The sequence below is a fragment of the Chrysochloris asiatica genome, unplaced genomic scaffold (genome assembly GCF_000296735.1).
Source record: "Chrysochloris asiatica unplaced genomic scaffold, ChrAsi1.0 scaffold00138, whole genome shotgun sequence".
In the NCBI taxonomy this organism is placed as follows: domain Eukaryota; kingdom Metazoa; phylum Chordata; class Mammalia; order Afrosoricida; family Chrysochloridae; genus Chrysochloris; species Chrysochloris asiatica.
Genome location: NW_006408656.1, coordinates 8,438,651 through 8,453,123, shown reverse-complemented (window position 1 = coordinate 8,453,123; position 14,473 = coordinate 8,438,651). Strand labels below are relative to the sequence as shown.

Genomic DNA, 14,473 nt, shown 5'->3' with positions numbered 1-14,473 from the left:
TTCTTAAAACCTACACACACACCCAAAGTACAGTTGAAACCCTGGCTTCTTTTCAATCCTGTCCCTGCCTTTTGTTTCAGCAGAATCCTGAAAAACCATTGTGGCATTCTCTGCACTGAATGTCACCTTTCCTGGGGTTAAGCCACCCAAAGCACCTTCTGGGAAAGCAGCTTCTTTCTACGTTGGTTTGCTGCTGCTTCCCAGGGTCTGGCCTATCTGCCTTTCCTACTTGCTTTGCAGAAAAGAACAGAAGGCATTATGTTTCAGAGGATCTTCAGACATCTTTCAGGATGGTTTTCCTTTAGTGCCCACTTGGCTACTAATTCTATTTAGGTCTCTCATGCAACCCTAACATTAGCTTTCCTCTTGGGTTTGTTTGGTTATAATTTGTATAACTGCAGTGCCAGTTCAAAAGATTTCTGTTTGAAATATGAGGGGATTTCAACAAGTTTATGGGAAAATGGATTATATATATATATATATATATATATATACATATACATAGAGAGAGAGAGAGTCCTGGTGGGGTGCTGTGGGTTAATGCACTGGACTGCAAAGTTGGTTTGAATGGCAAGGTTGGCGGTTCAAGCTCACCAGCCGTTGCTATGAGTCAGAACCAACTCAACATCACTTAACACCACCACCACCACATATATGTGTGTATGTGTGTATATATGTTATGTGCCGTGGAGTCGGTTCCGACTCATAGAGACCCTGTACAGGGTTTCTGAGGCTGTAAATCTTTATGGGAGCAGAAATCCTCATCTTTCTCCCGCGGAACAGCTGGTAGTTTTGAACTGCTTACCGTGAGGTCCGCAGCCCACTTCGCTACCAGAGCTCCTTGTGTGTGTATAAGTATATATGTGTGTATGTGTGTGTGTGTGTATCATGGTCATTATGTGCCATGGAGCCGGTTCCGACTCAACAACCCTGTATGGAGTTTCTCGAAGCTGTAAAGCTTTACAGGAGCAGAGAACCTCGATTTGAACCACAAGGTCACTTGTGTTTGTAAACCACAAGGTCACAACTGCTGCTTGTAAACCCTATTTAGGGTTGCTGTGGTTCGGAACCAACTCAACGGCACTTCACAAGAACAAATATATATATAAAAACTTTCTCAACACAAGCTCCATCAAGTTCTAGATACTTTTATAAGCAATGATATCAGCCATTTAGTCCATCTCTAAAGAACCAAGGGTCCTAGGAATTTAACCATGTCAATGCTATCTTTTAAAATTGTGAACTGAAGAAAAATGGGTGCCCTCTAAAGATTTTTTTAAGATTAGTAAGCAGAAAGAAGTCAGAAGGAGCCAAATTAAGACTGTAAGGTAGAGTCCTGGTGTGGCACTGTAAGATAAGCACTAGACTGCAAGGTTGAACTGCAAGGTCAGTGGTTCAAGTCCACCAGCTGCTTCTCATAAACCTTAAACAGGGTTGCTATCAGTCAGAACCAACTCTTCGGCACTAAATAACAAGGTGGATGCCTAGTGATTTCCCAGAGAAACTTGGAAAATTGCCTTGTTTAATGAAATGAATAAGCAGGAACATTGTTGTGATTAAGGTGAAGCTTTCTTGGAGGTTTTTCTGCTAAAGCTTTGCCTAACTTTCTGAAAACAGTTTCATAATAAGCACATGTTAATCATTCTTTGGTCTTTTAGAAAGTTGACTATCAAAATGACTTGAACATCCAAAAAAAAAAAATGTTGCTATGACCTTTGCTCTTGACTGGCCCACTTCTGCCTCTTGGTAGCCAGTTTGAATGTGCTTTGTCTTCAGGATCTATGGTAAAGCCATGCTTCATCTCCCGTTACAATTAAACACTTCAAGACTTTGACTTTGATACCACCTATTTAAAATTTCCGTAGTATGCTCTGTTCTTATCTGCAGTTGATCTGGGTGCAAATTTCGGCACTCATCAAGCAGAAAGTTTGCCTAGCTTTTTCAGTCAGAATGTGGTGTTGGCTATTGTTTTGCTATTGTTTTCCTTTTTCAATTAGGGCACAAGCATTTTTTTCTTGCAAATTGACATGGGTGGTCTACTGCTGTGAGTTTCTTCAATGTTTAGATCCTTCTTAAAATGATTTAAGCTGATTTATTTGGAGCATTGTTCCTATAAGCTTTTCATAAAGCATCAATTGCACTATTCTACACAACAAATGTTTATTCTTGCTTCCTTATTATTCATGCTGCTTTGATAGTGTCTTTTTGAACTCTTGTCTTACCCACTTCTTAATGCCTCAAACTACGTTTGGACCTAACAAGTGTTGTGGCCGTCGGTTCAGACTACAGTGGTCCTGCAAAGGGTTTCCAAGGAAAACTGGTGGGTTTGAACTACCAAGCTTTTTGTTAGTAGTCTAGTGCTTATCCTACAGCACCACACCAGTTGTTAAATGCCATCCAGTGGGTTCCGACTCATGGTGACCAAGTACAGGGTTTCTGAGCTGTAACGGGAGTTTGAACTGCTATGGTTCAAACTAGCATTGTGATCCTGCCTACAGCGCCAGTTCAAGTGTTATTTGGTGTAAAATTTTCTTGAAATCCATGCATAATTTCTTTAATTTCCCATGAACTTTTTACTACTCATACCTGTGCCAAATCAGATTCTTTCTGGAGCTGTGAAAAGCTATCTTTACTTTGTAAGTAATTATTGGTGGGTTTGAACCAACTTAGTGATTACAAGTCCAGTGCTTACCCTACGGCAACACACAAGGACTCATTCACTTTTTAAGTGCCATCAAGCTGGTTCTCATAGCGACCCTGTATAGGGTTTCTGAGGAGTGGCTGGAGATCTTGAAATGTGGACCTTGCAGTCCAGTGCATTGACCCGCAGCACCATACCAAGACTCCTTTGTTAAGTGCTGTTCAGTCAATTCCGACCCATAGCAACTGGTGAGCTTGAACCACTGACCTCACAGTTCAAACAGATTTTGCAGTGTGACACATTAGGCCACAGCGCCACACCGGGACTCCAGTCAATTATATGCTTGAAAAAAAAATATAAACCTCACATGTACCATGAATTATCTTTTCCCTTAACCTGTACAATGTTGACACTCTTGATATATTCCTCCAATTTCACTCTTGTTAAATATTTTGTTCAGCATATACATAGCAAGTTTCTACATGTACATCGAAGTGTGTAACCATTTGCACTGTACTTTTCTCCAAGCTGTTTCATTGCTCTTGAATCTTTGAGTTGCTGTGAATTTGATCCCAATATAGTTCTTAAAAACACTGAACCTGAAATACTCATCAGTTTTAAGATTTCATGGAGAATATTTTTGGTTAAGGTTTCCATCTCAGGCCAATTGTTTCAAGGGTTCACTCTCCCTCTATGGCTTCAGAAACTGAGTCCATCAGAATCTGACAAATCAAATTTACAATATTCACAACTACCTGCTTTTTATACCAAATGCATTAACAATCACCTAGGAGCTCTGGTAGCGTAGTGGTTATGAATCGAGCCGCCAACCTTAATTAAGGTCAGTGGTTCGAAACTACCAGCCACTCTGCGGGAGAAATATGAGGCTTTCTACTCCTGTAAAGATTTACACCCTTGTAAACCCTGTACAGGGTAGCTATGGGTTGGAACTGACTCGACTGCACTTAACAACAGTCAAGAGGTAGGCCCTGATATGGTGCTGTAGGATTTAAGCAATGGACCGATTCACTGTAAAGCTGGTAGTGAAGGCACATAACCATGAAGCGCTACATTAGATCTTTTTTAGAACTGTCACTCATTTCTCCAAGCCTATGAAAAGGTTTTGACACCAACAAACCTGTATCTTAAGGTACCTAGTAAGGAAGAGGGGTCCTTGACATTGCCTCCTGGTTACAGATTCTACCTACCAGGTGTAGATGTAAATTGGATCAAGGCACTTTTAAGAAAAACACAGGAGTCAAAAACCTTTCTTAACACTTTTACTTTTGAGACATGATGGGAAAATCTCATACACACATGGAAAAACAAAACATGATCATAGTTGACAGTAAAGACAACCTAACCAGAAAGCTTTGTTAGGTAACACAGAAACTAAAGTTGAGTGTGACATGCTGCAGGACTGAAAGGAATTAATATTCTTCTCCTTCTTCCTCCCCTTCTCCTTCAACAGAATCCACACCAACCTCCTCATAGTCCTTCTCAAGGGCAGCCATGTCCTCACGCGCCTCAGAAAACTCTCCTTCCTCCATCCCCTCACCCACGTACCAGTGGACAAAGGCACGCTTGGCATACATCAGGTCAAATTTGTGGTCCAGGCGAGCCCAGGCCTCAGCAATGGCTGTGGTGTTGCTCAGCATGCACACAGCTCGCTGTACCTTGGCCAAGTCTCCACCAGGTACCACAGTGGGAGGCTGGTAATTAATACCAACCTTGAAGCCAGTGGGGCACCAGTCCACAAACTGGATGCTTCGCTTGGTCTTGATGGTGGCAATGGCAGCATTAACATCTTTGGGAACCACGTCACCACGGTACAACAAACAGCAAGCCATGTATTTACCATGGCGAGGGTCACATTTCACCATCTGGTTGGCTGGCTCAAAGCAAGCATTGGTAATCTCTGCTACAGAAAGCTGCTCATGGTAAGCTTTCTCAGCTGAGATGACGGGAGCATATGTGGCCAGAGGGAAGTGGATGCGGGGATAGGGCACCAAGTTGGTCTGGAATTCTGTCAGATCGACATTCAGGGCACCATCAAATCTGAGGGAAGCAGTGATGGAGGACACAATTTGGCTAATAAGGCGGTTAAGGTTAGTATAGGTTGGGCGCTCAATATCGAGGTTTCTACGACAGATGTCATAGATGGCCTCATTGTCTACCATGAAGGCACAATCTGAGTGCTCCAGGGTGGTGTGGGTGGTGAGGATGGAGTTGTAGGGCTCGACTACGGCTGTGGAAACCTGGGGGGCTGGGTAAATGGAGAACTCTAGTTTGGATTTCTTGCCATAATCAACAGAGAGGCGTTCCATCAGCAGGGATGTGAACCCAGAACCGGTTCCCCCACCAAAGCTGTGGAAAACCAAGAAGCCCTGAAGTCCTGTGCATTGGTCAGCCTGCAAAAGAAGAAAAAGAGTAGTTCAATGATGGGTCAAATTTTTATTTCATTTTTTGAAGTCAGAAACCACATCATGTGCATTTCACAATGGAAAACTATACAACAACCATCTGCTTTGTCTTTTATATTGGTATTAATACACCTGCATCCCAAATTATTCCAGAACCCTTAATTGTGTGGTTTAGAAATCCAGTTAATTTAATGAGCAATCTAAGTCTCTCTTTAATATCCAAAGAACAATTCCTGAAGTTTACAGTCTTCCCCCATATTAAATGAAATATTGTATTTACCAGCTTGCGGATCCTGTCTAAGACCAGATCAATGATCTCCTTGCCGATGGTGTAGTGCCCACGGGCATAGTTATTGGCAGCATCTTCCTTGCCTGTGATGAGCTGCTCAGGGTGGAAGAGCTGGCGGTAGGTGCCAGTGCGAACTTCATCTGCAAAAGGAGAAACAAGCAGCCACCCATCACTAACAACCTGCACAAGCCTTTCAATGTAGTCTCCAAGGACTGTGCTCTGGTGGCAGGTCCCTGGGATCTCACTTGGGCTACTGACTTCAACTCACCAATGACTGTGGGTTCCAGGTCTACGAACACTGCTCTGGGCACATGCTTGCCAGCGCCTGTTTCACTGAAGAAGGTATTGAAGGAGTCATCTCCTCCTCCAATGGTCTTGTCACTTGGCATCTGCCCATCAGGCTGGATGCCATGTTCCAGACAGTAGAGCTCCCAGCAGGCATTGCCAATCTGGACACCAGCCTGGCCGACATGGATGGAGATGCACTCACGCTGTGGAAAAAGGGAAAAAAAGAAAAACAAGTATTAGACTAATGATTACTGTGATATGAAATAGGTATTTCCTTATTTACAAGGTCTATGTGTATTTTCATTACCGTTTTTCTTAACTATAATAAAATGACTGTACAAGAGATAATCCTTCAATCTCCTCCCACCGTGGAGGAGGTGGTCAGACAGAAAACACATGGCCAAAACTGAGGAGAGAAATGGGCGGGGCTCTGCCTCTGCGACACAAGTGAGAAGAAATTCAGCAGTGGGCCAATGCAGATCCTGAGGGGCAGGGGCCTTCCACCCTCCCTTCCCCTTTAGTGTTGGGCACAGTCAGTCACACCCACATGTTAGGGTGCAGCAGGCAACTATCAGCAGCCTAGATCTGGACCTAGATCGGATTTCCATTCCCTCAAAATCCCTCACAGCCCCCACCTGTTCCCACTAGCATTCCTAACACAGCAGGGAGGCCAGGAGGGGCCAGATGGTCTCTACAGGCTGTTGGAGTTAATTGTCCTAATTAAATCAGTAGCCAGTTGTCCTGGAGTCTCAATTCCCGATGTGTATCAAAATAGAATCACGCTCCATAGGCTTTTCCACAGCTAGGACCACCACGCCTTTTTTTTTTTTCCACGACACCTCTGGGAGGACTCCAGCCGCTTATCTTTCCGCTTAGCAGCCTTGCGTTTTAAACACACTATCAGGGCTCCTCTAAACCACCTAGGGATTCATACATTGGCCTAAAACTCAGTAAACTAATATGGAGCTTCTCCGCAAATTTTCGAAATTACGTAAAAGTAGGAAAACTCGGGGCAACAAGCGACACACCCTACAACCATAAAACCGCAGCCTTGCAGTGCGCATGCGCGCAGACTGCAGTGGCGGTTTCCCATAGCTCACTGGCGGGAAGGTAACGGTCGCGCCTGCGCTTTTGTCTCTCCGCTGCTTCCCGCCCCCACTTTTCGCGCCGAGGAGGAAGTGAGCTGAGTCAGCGCCCGCCTACTCAAAGACCGGGGGAGGGAGGGGGATGGGCACGCGCGGGAAAAGACTGTCAGGAGTCTAGGCGCCGCGCCCAGGATTTAAAGGCTAGTAGAGGGCCTGCTCCGCCATCCCTTCTCACCCTCGCAGAAAATGGGGAGGGCCCCTCTCTGCCGGCCACAGCCACAAAGAGCGGGATCTCACCTACTCCCACCCTCTCGTCTCCATTTCCCCTGCATAAGGACAGGGTTGACTCCTGCTCTCCAGAACTAGAGACCCTCTTGCCGTCCTGCCCCGCTTATGTCTTTTCCCGAGGGAGGCTGGTACGGCGCGCGGCCCACTCACCATGCTGGCTACGGGTTAGGAGGTGGAGGAGGATGCAAGAGCAGACACCGGGTCCCGGTTACCGTTCTCGACAAGCTAAGAGTCGAGGTAAGTAACGCACTGGCATGGGGGCGGTGCTGGAGCGACTTAAGTAGCTGCTCCGGGATGGAGGGCGGGCCCACCGCCGCGGCGGCCCGCGCGCCCACTCGGCGCTCGGCCTGGCTGCCGCAGAGGCGGGGTCCTCGCCCGGAACTCCCTCCCGTCGCCGGTCGTGCGGGGCGGGGTCCACCGCGTCTGCAGACCGCCGGCTCCAGTGCTGCAGTCTAAGGCGCATGGCTGCCAGCCCTCGGCTGGGGACGGAAATGAGCCAGCAAGGAAATGGGAAAAGAGGCTTGCTTCCATTCCAGGGAACCCCAAGACTGGAGACATCCCTGCAGTTTTCAGCATAAGGCATCGGAAGTGCTTCTGGTCCAGATAGCTCAGTTGATCTCTTTCATGTTGCCACAGTTCATCAAGTTCGTCACTGCCCTTTTCTTTTCGTGCCTTCTGTATTTACCTGACAAGGTGGAGGTTGCAAGGTTTAGAAACATAAAAGATTTATTTGGTTTATTGTAAACTAAAGATAACATAACAAACACTTGAAGCAAATTGTATTTCAGTCATTCGAAGACTTGTGAAAAATTGAACGTTGAAGCTATTGAAAGGGCGAGTAGGCTCCATTTTCAGACCTAAAGACACCAAACTTATGGAACAGTTCTAACTGGTAGCCATGGTTTTGATTCTATGTTTAGCGACCCAATAGGACAGAGTAGACCCCCCCCCCCATAGGGTTTTCAAGATAGGATAAGAGCTGGATTGCTAACCACAAGGTAGACAGATCAAAGTCACCAGCCATTCTATAAAGGGTCACTATGAGTCAGAAGCGACTTCAGGACACTTAACAACCATCTTTACAGAAGCCTACTGTCAGACATTTTCCTCTTGCTGAATGGGTAGTGAGTGGCTTTGAATCATTGACCTTTCAATTAGCAGCCTAACACTTAACCACTGTGCTATCACTGGAACAGCCCCTGTTGGTAAGTTCTGTGTAGTGGGTTCTGACTCAGGGATCCTATGTAGGATTTCTGAGAGCAGCTGGTGGGTTTGAACTGCCGACCGTGTGGTTAGTACACCAGAGTCTATCCTACAGTGCTACACAGAGCTTTGTTGTTTTTAAGTGCTGTGGAGTAGTTCCAACTCATAGGGACCCTGTATAGGGTTCCCTCAGAGTGATGGGTAGGTTTGAACCCCCAGCTTTGCTGTTAGTAATCCAGTGCTTATTCTACAGCACCACAGCAGGACGGCACACAGGGTTCTAAGAGACTTTCAAAAAGGAAGACTTAAAGACCCATTTCAAATTTGGTAACTGAATTGAGGAAGTGCAGACAGAAACTTGGTTAGGGAGAAAACAGTCTGACACTAAAGGATAGGGGAAGTAGGAATTCCTTGTGCTGTTAAGAGTTTTGTAAAGACTGCTGCTTTCTGTTACATCAAGATACAGTAGTTGCTTGGAGCTTAGGGATAGGTGATTCAAGTTCGGTAAGTAATACACTAATTCTTTATTTTTTTTCTACCAGGTAAAATGATTCTGAAACTATCAACAACACTGCTAATCCTTGGAAATGCTTAAGGTTGTTAGATTTAAAGAGTAATTTTACAAATGGTCCTAGTGCAAACTTATTACTGTTACTAGATACATTGTTAAAATTTCCTGCTTGCAATACTGTAACAAAACAGTAAACACAACCAGACCAAAAACCAAATCACTGCCATTGAGTAGATTCTAACTTATAGTGATCCTACATTGTGTTGTCTATGCGATTCCAATGTATAGTGACCCTGCATAGGGATTCCAAGAAGCGGCTTGTGGGTTTGAACTTTTAATCTGCAGTGCCACACCAGGACTCTATCCCCTATAACAAGACAGTAAAACTTAATGTTCAGTTATATGGGAAGCTCTGGTGACCAACTCATAAAGCACTGGGCTGCTAACTAAACGCCAGTGGTCTCTGCAGGAGGAAGACTGCTTCTGTGAAGATTTGCAGCCTTGGAAACCATAGGGGTCACTTCTACTCTGTCCTACAGGGACAATGATTAGTTGGAATCCACCAGATGGCAATGATTTTTAAAATTTTAATTATACTATTTTTAGATTTGGCAAAGCCTTCACCCTTCATTTTAGACAAAAAACAAATACACATATTATGTGTATATTTTTAATGGATATGTATTTGTATTACATACCGCCTGTATTGGAGTCCAGGACTCCTGGTGTGGTACTGTAGAATTAGCACTGGACTGTGACCTACAAGATCAGCAATTCAAACCTACCAGTTGCTGCTTGGAAACCCTATACAAGGTTGCTATGAGTCAGAACCAACTCAAAGGCACTTAACAACAACAATAGCAATTGGAGTCCTGGTGTGGTGCTGTGAGATAAAGCACTGAACCATAAGCTTGGTTTGAACCATAAGGTTGGTGGTTCAAACACAACAGCTGTTCCTTGAGCAGGGTTGCTATGAGTTGGAACTGACTTGGTTCTTAACAACAACCCACCTATATGAACCTAGCATGCAAAAGAGGAAATTTTCATTCATTTCTGAGAAATATTTTCTGTAGTCTTGTTAAAAGATTTTTAGTTCAAAATTCAAATTTGTATGTTTTCAAATTTTGATTAGAGAGGAGAGAAATACTGATATATTTATTGGTTTTGCTTATTACCCTTCTTCCTTTCCCTCTCCTTCCCCCAACACACACACACACACACACTTATTCTTAAAAGGCAATGGAAAAATAGTAGCTTGCCTTGGCTAGAAGTGTGATTGTTAGGGAACCAGCTAACTAAACTCCATTTTACTGTTTGCCCTGGGTAGAAGCCATTTGAAAGCAGGCTCCACCATCCTCCTAGCTCTCTACAGAATATCTGCACATTTACTGCTGAGATTTGCTCCTGTGGGCCTGTCTGTCTCCCCAGATACCTTCTTAAAACCATTAGCTTTGCTAGTCGTGCTATCTCTGTATTCCCCTGTTATGAATGAGGAAGTATTTGAGATGTTTTTATGCCCCTGATAATGCTTTGGGCTTCACAGAGTTACAAAGTGGGATTTTTAAGTATAATGTAATATGTTTACTTTTTCTTCTTTTTATTGCCAGAAAACATTAATGCCAAGTTAATTTATTGTGCTATCTCTTCAATACCTAAAAGAAAAGGCTGGCAGTTTTTCCTTTTTATTCATACTAAACCTACATGGGTCTATTAGTTTACTTCCTATATTTATGTATGTACTTTGTCCATATGTAACAATTACATAGTAGTTTTAATTGTATATGTAGGTTTTTCAGGGTCTGTAACGATTTGCTCGGAGTCTTTGATGTAGTGCAGAAACCCTGTAGCAATTTGAGTTACTCCCATCTTTGTTACATGGTGTTGTGGCTATTTGCTCTAAGCAATCAGTAACATTTTGATAGTTTTATGTTGTGGTGAGAAACAAAAAATTTCCAAAATACTGTGTTCATTTAACCAGCTGTACAGAGAAAGACAAAAATAAATAGCAACAACTTAGCAAGCATCACCTATTTACATACATTTGGTTTTTATTCTTATTTCCAGTGCTACCAATTTATAGGTGCCATTTTGTGCCCACACTAGATGATGTAGCAGAGTATGGGCTTCGGTTTCATATGGGACTAACTAGATTCAGTTCTAAGTTTGTCATTTAACAGTCATGTGACTTTTGACCCTTAGTTATCTTTTTTGAGTATTTTTTAACTGGAATCAGCACTAGCTTGGAATCAAGCGACCCTGTATAAGGTCAGAACGGACTCTACAGCACTTACTAACAGTAATAAATAGCCTGTTTTCTCTTTGCTTAGAGCAGTGCTTAGTAGAAAACGGGTAACTTCTCTCTCTACTCCCTAGCATCTTTAATAGCAGAATAGGGTGCCCAGTTTCTTTTCTCACTAAAGTTGACCATGAGACTAAACTCTGGTAAGTGAGTTATTAGTGGAAGTTTTTTGGTGGCACTTCTGATTCTTAAACAGGATGATTAATTGACAAGGTGTGTGTCTTTGTCCCTTTCTTTTGTTTTTTTGCCCAGAATGTGGACAGGATAGTTAAAGTTTTTGTTATCTATGCTATGCCAATAAAGCAATCTTAAGCTATATACTGTGTAGAGGAAGATATAGACTAGGTTCTTGGTGATACCTTGGAGGTGCCATATAAGCCTTGTATTACCAACTTCTTATGGGAGAAAAATAAAACAATTTGTTTGAGCCACCTGATGTATTTTCCTTTTTTCAACGGGAGGGTATCGAGGTCAAGGGCATCTAATATTTACAATTGATTGTAATTTATAACCCATGTGGTAGTAGGATCATGTGGAACTTCTCTAATGCTTTTCTCTAGTCAAGCTCAGCTGCTCAGGTAAACATCTTGAATAAGTGAAAAGTTAATTTAGCCAGGGTTGGTGTTTTGCTAAAACTACTAGGCCTCCATTTATTAAATAGAAGATAAGACAGTCAGAATCACTGAGAAGATAAGTGAATATCCGAATGAAGTTTTAAAAACTTTTAATAAAAGTAATAGACTTGAAAGCAAAACTTGAACACATTTTGTGAATAAATGAAAATTCCCATGGTTCAAAAGTTGAAGAGATAAAAAGATGTACAGTGAGAAATTTTATTCTCACACTTGTGCTCATTCACTCCATTCTTCTTAGCTTAGAATATCAGGAGGGATATACTTATTTTGAGGCAGATACAACTAAGATCTGGAATAGTGTTGTACTATGTGTTAGGTAACCTTTAGCTACAGATATGGCTTTTGAATACTTGAAATGTGGCTAATATGACTGAAGAACACAACTTTTAAAAATTAAATTTTAATTATTTTAAATTTAGATAGTAACATGCAGCTAATAACTACAATGTAAGACAGTGCAGATCTAGAAACTCAAGTACCTACAGTTCGTATACAAAAAAGATGAAAGGAAGGCTCAGTTTTCCTCAGGTCAAATGGGAGTTGATGATAAGTAATAACAAAATAGCAATAATAATTAAAGAGGATTAAGGATATAGTTTAAGTAGAGACTAGTCATGATCTTAATGATGTGATGGAGTAAATCTTTCAGGACTTTCATTTGTTGATGGGGCACAACTCAAAGTGAGAAGAAACAGCTACAAACACCTATTAATCAGAATGTGGAATGTATGAAGTATGAATCTAGAAAAACTGGAAGTTGTCAAAAATGAAATGGAACACATAAAGATAGATATTCTAGGCATTAGTGAGTGAAATGGACTAGTATTGACCATTTTCAATTGGATAATTGTAAGGTCTACTATGCTAGGAATGACAAATTGAGTAATAGTGTCAGTGTCACAGTCATCATCAAAAAGTACATTTCAAGAACTATCATGAAGTATAACACTATCAATGATAGGATAATATCCATATGTCCATAAGGAAGACAAGTTAATATTACTGTTAGTTAAATTTGAGTACCAACCACTAATGCCAAAGATGATGAAACAAACTTTTAATCAGCTTCTTCAGTCTGAAATTGAATAAACATGTGATCAGGTGCATTGATAATTACTGGTGGTTGGAATGCAAAAGTTGGAAATAAAGTGAAAGGATCAGTAATTGGGAAGTATGACTTTGGTGGTAGAATTTTGCAAGACCAACAACTTACTACAAAAACCTTTTTTCAACAACATAAAAGGTGACTGGCTATACACATAGACCTCACCGATGCAATGCTCAGAAATAAAATTGACTACATCTGTGAAATAAGATGATGGAGAAACTCAATATCATCAGTCAGAACAAAACTAGGACTTGTTTCAAAACAGACCATCAATTGCTCATATGCAGTTCAAGTTGAAGCTGAAGAAAATTAAAACAAGTCTGTGAGAGTCAAAGAGCAACCTTGAGTATATCCAACCTGAATTTAGAGACCATTTCAAGAATAGACTTGATGCATTGGACACTAATGACTGAAGGCCATAGGAGATGTGGGACAACATTAAGGGCATCACACATAAAGAAAGCAAAACATCATTCAAAAGGCAGGAAAGAAAAAAAGACCAAAATAGATGTCAGAAGAGACTCTGAAACTTGCTCTTGAACATAGAGTAGCTAAAGCAAAAGGGATAAATGAAGTAAAAGAGCTGAACAGATAATTTCAAAAGGTGACTCAAGAAGACCAAGTAAAGTGTTAACAGTGAAATGTGCAAAGAACCTGGAGTTAGAAAACCAAGAGAGAACATGTTTGGCATTTCTCAAGCTGAATGAACTGAAGAAAAAATTCAAACCTTGAGTTGTAACATTGAAGGATTTAATGGGCAAAGTGTTGAATAACACAGGAGGCATCAAAAGAAGATGGAAAGAATACACAGAGTCACTGTACTAAAAAGAATTGGTAAATGTTCAAACATTTCAAGAGGTAGCATTGGTTAAGAAAGCTTTGCTCCATCCTCATCATTAAGATCAACTTGACTTTTTTAAAGAGGCAGTTTTACCCCAATTGTAATTTAAATACCTTCTAATTTGAGGGACTCATCATCTGGCACTATATTGGACAATGTTCTACTATTTATAAAGTTTTCAGTGACTAACCCTTTAGAAGTTCTCCACCTCTCCTCCTTCCTAGTTTGTCTTAGGCTGGAAGTTCCTCTGAATTCTGCCCACCATGCAACATACAAGCCACCACAGTATGACCAACTGACAGGCTAGTAGTGGAGAAAGATGTTTACTTGTGTTTTTATTAACTATGTAAAGGCATTCAACTGTGTGCATCATAACAAACTATGGATACCATTGCAAAGAATGGGAATTCCAGATAGCTTAATTGTGCTCCTGTGGAAACTACATAGACCAAGAGGTAGTCATTTAAGCAGAACAAGGGGAACTGTGTGGTTTAAAATTAGGAAAAGTGTGCTTCAGGACTGTATCCTTTCACCATACTTAATGTTTATGCTGAGTAATATTTGAAGCTGGACTATATGATGAAGAACGTGGCATCAGGATTAGAGGAAGGGTCTTTAACCTTTGATATGCAGATGGCACAATATTGCTTGTTGGAAGTGAAGAATTGAAACACTTTCTGAAGAAGGTCAAAGACTAGGAACAAACAAGATGGCGGACCGGGTGGACGTGTAGCAGAGAGCTCCGCCAACAACAACACAGAATACCCGACCAAGCAGCCTCAGGGGATGGTCCCAGAACCCTGAACCATATATAGGGGAATACTTGGAAGGTTGGAAGGCTCACAGCTGGGGGATTTCGTCG

The 14,473-nt window shown here is 41.9% G+C and overlaps 1 protein-coding gene across 1 annotated transcript; it reads right to left on the bottom strand.

The window, feature by feature from the left end:
* Window positions 1-4,054: 4,054 nt before the first annotated feature.
* On the bottom strand, window positions 4,055-5,853 carry TUBA1B (tubulin, alpha 1b). Its single transcript, XM_006870085.1, has 3 exons — window positions 5,622-5,853; window positions 5,345-5,493; window positions 4,055-5,052 (listed from the first exon to the last, which is right to left on the bottom strand). The coding sequence occupies exons 1-3, from the start codon at window positions 5,740-5,742 to the stop codon at window positions 4,072-4,074; spliced, it is 1,251 nt and encodes a 416-aa protein (XP_006870147.1). The 5' UTR covers window positions 5,743-5,853; the 3' UTR covers window positions 4,055-4,071.
* Between the last annotated feature and the right edge of the window lie 8,620 nt (window positions 5,854-14,473).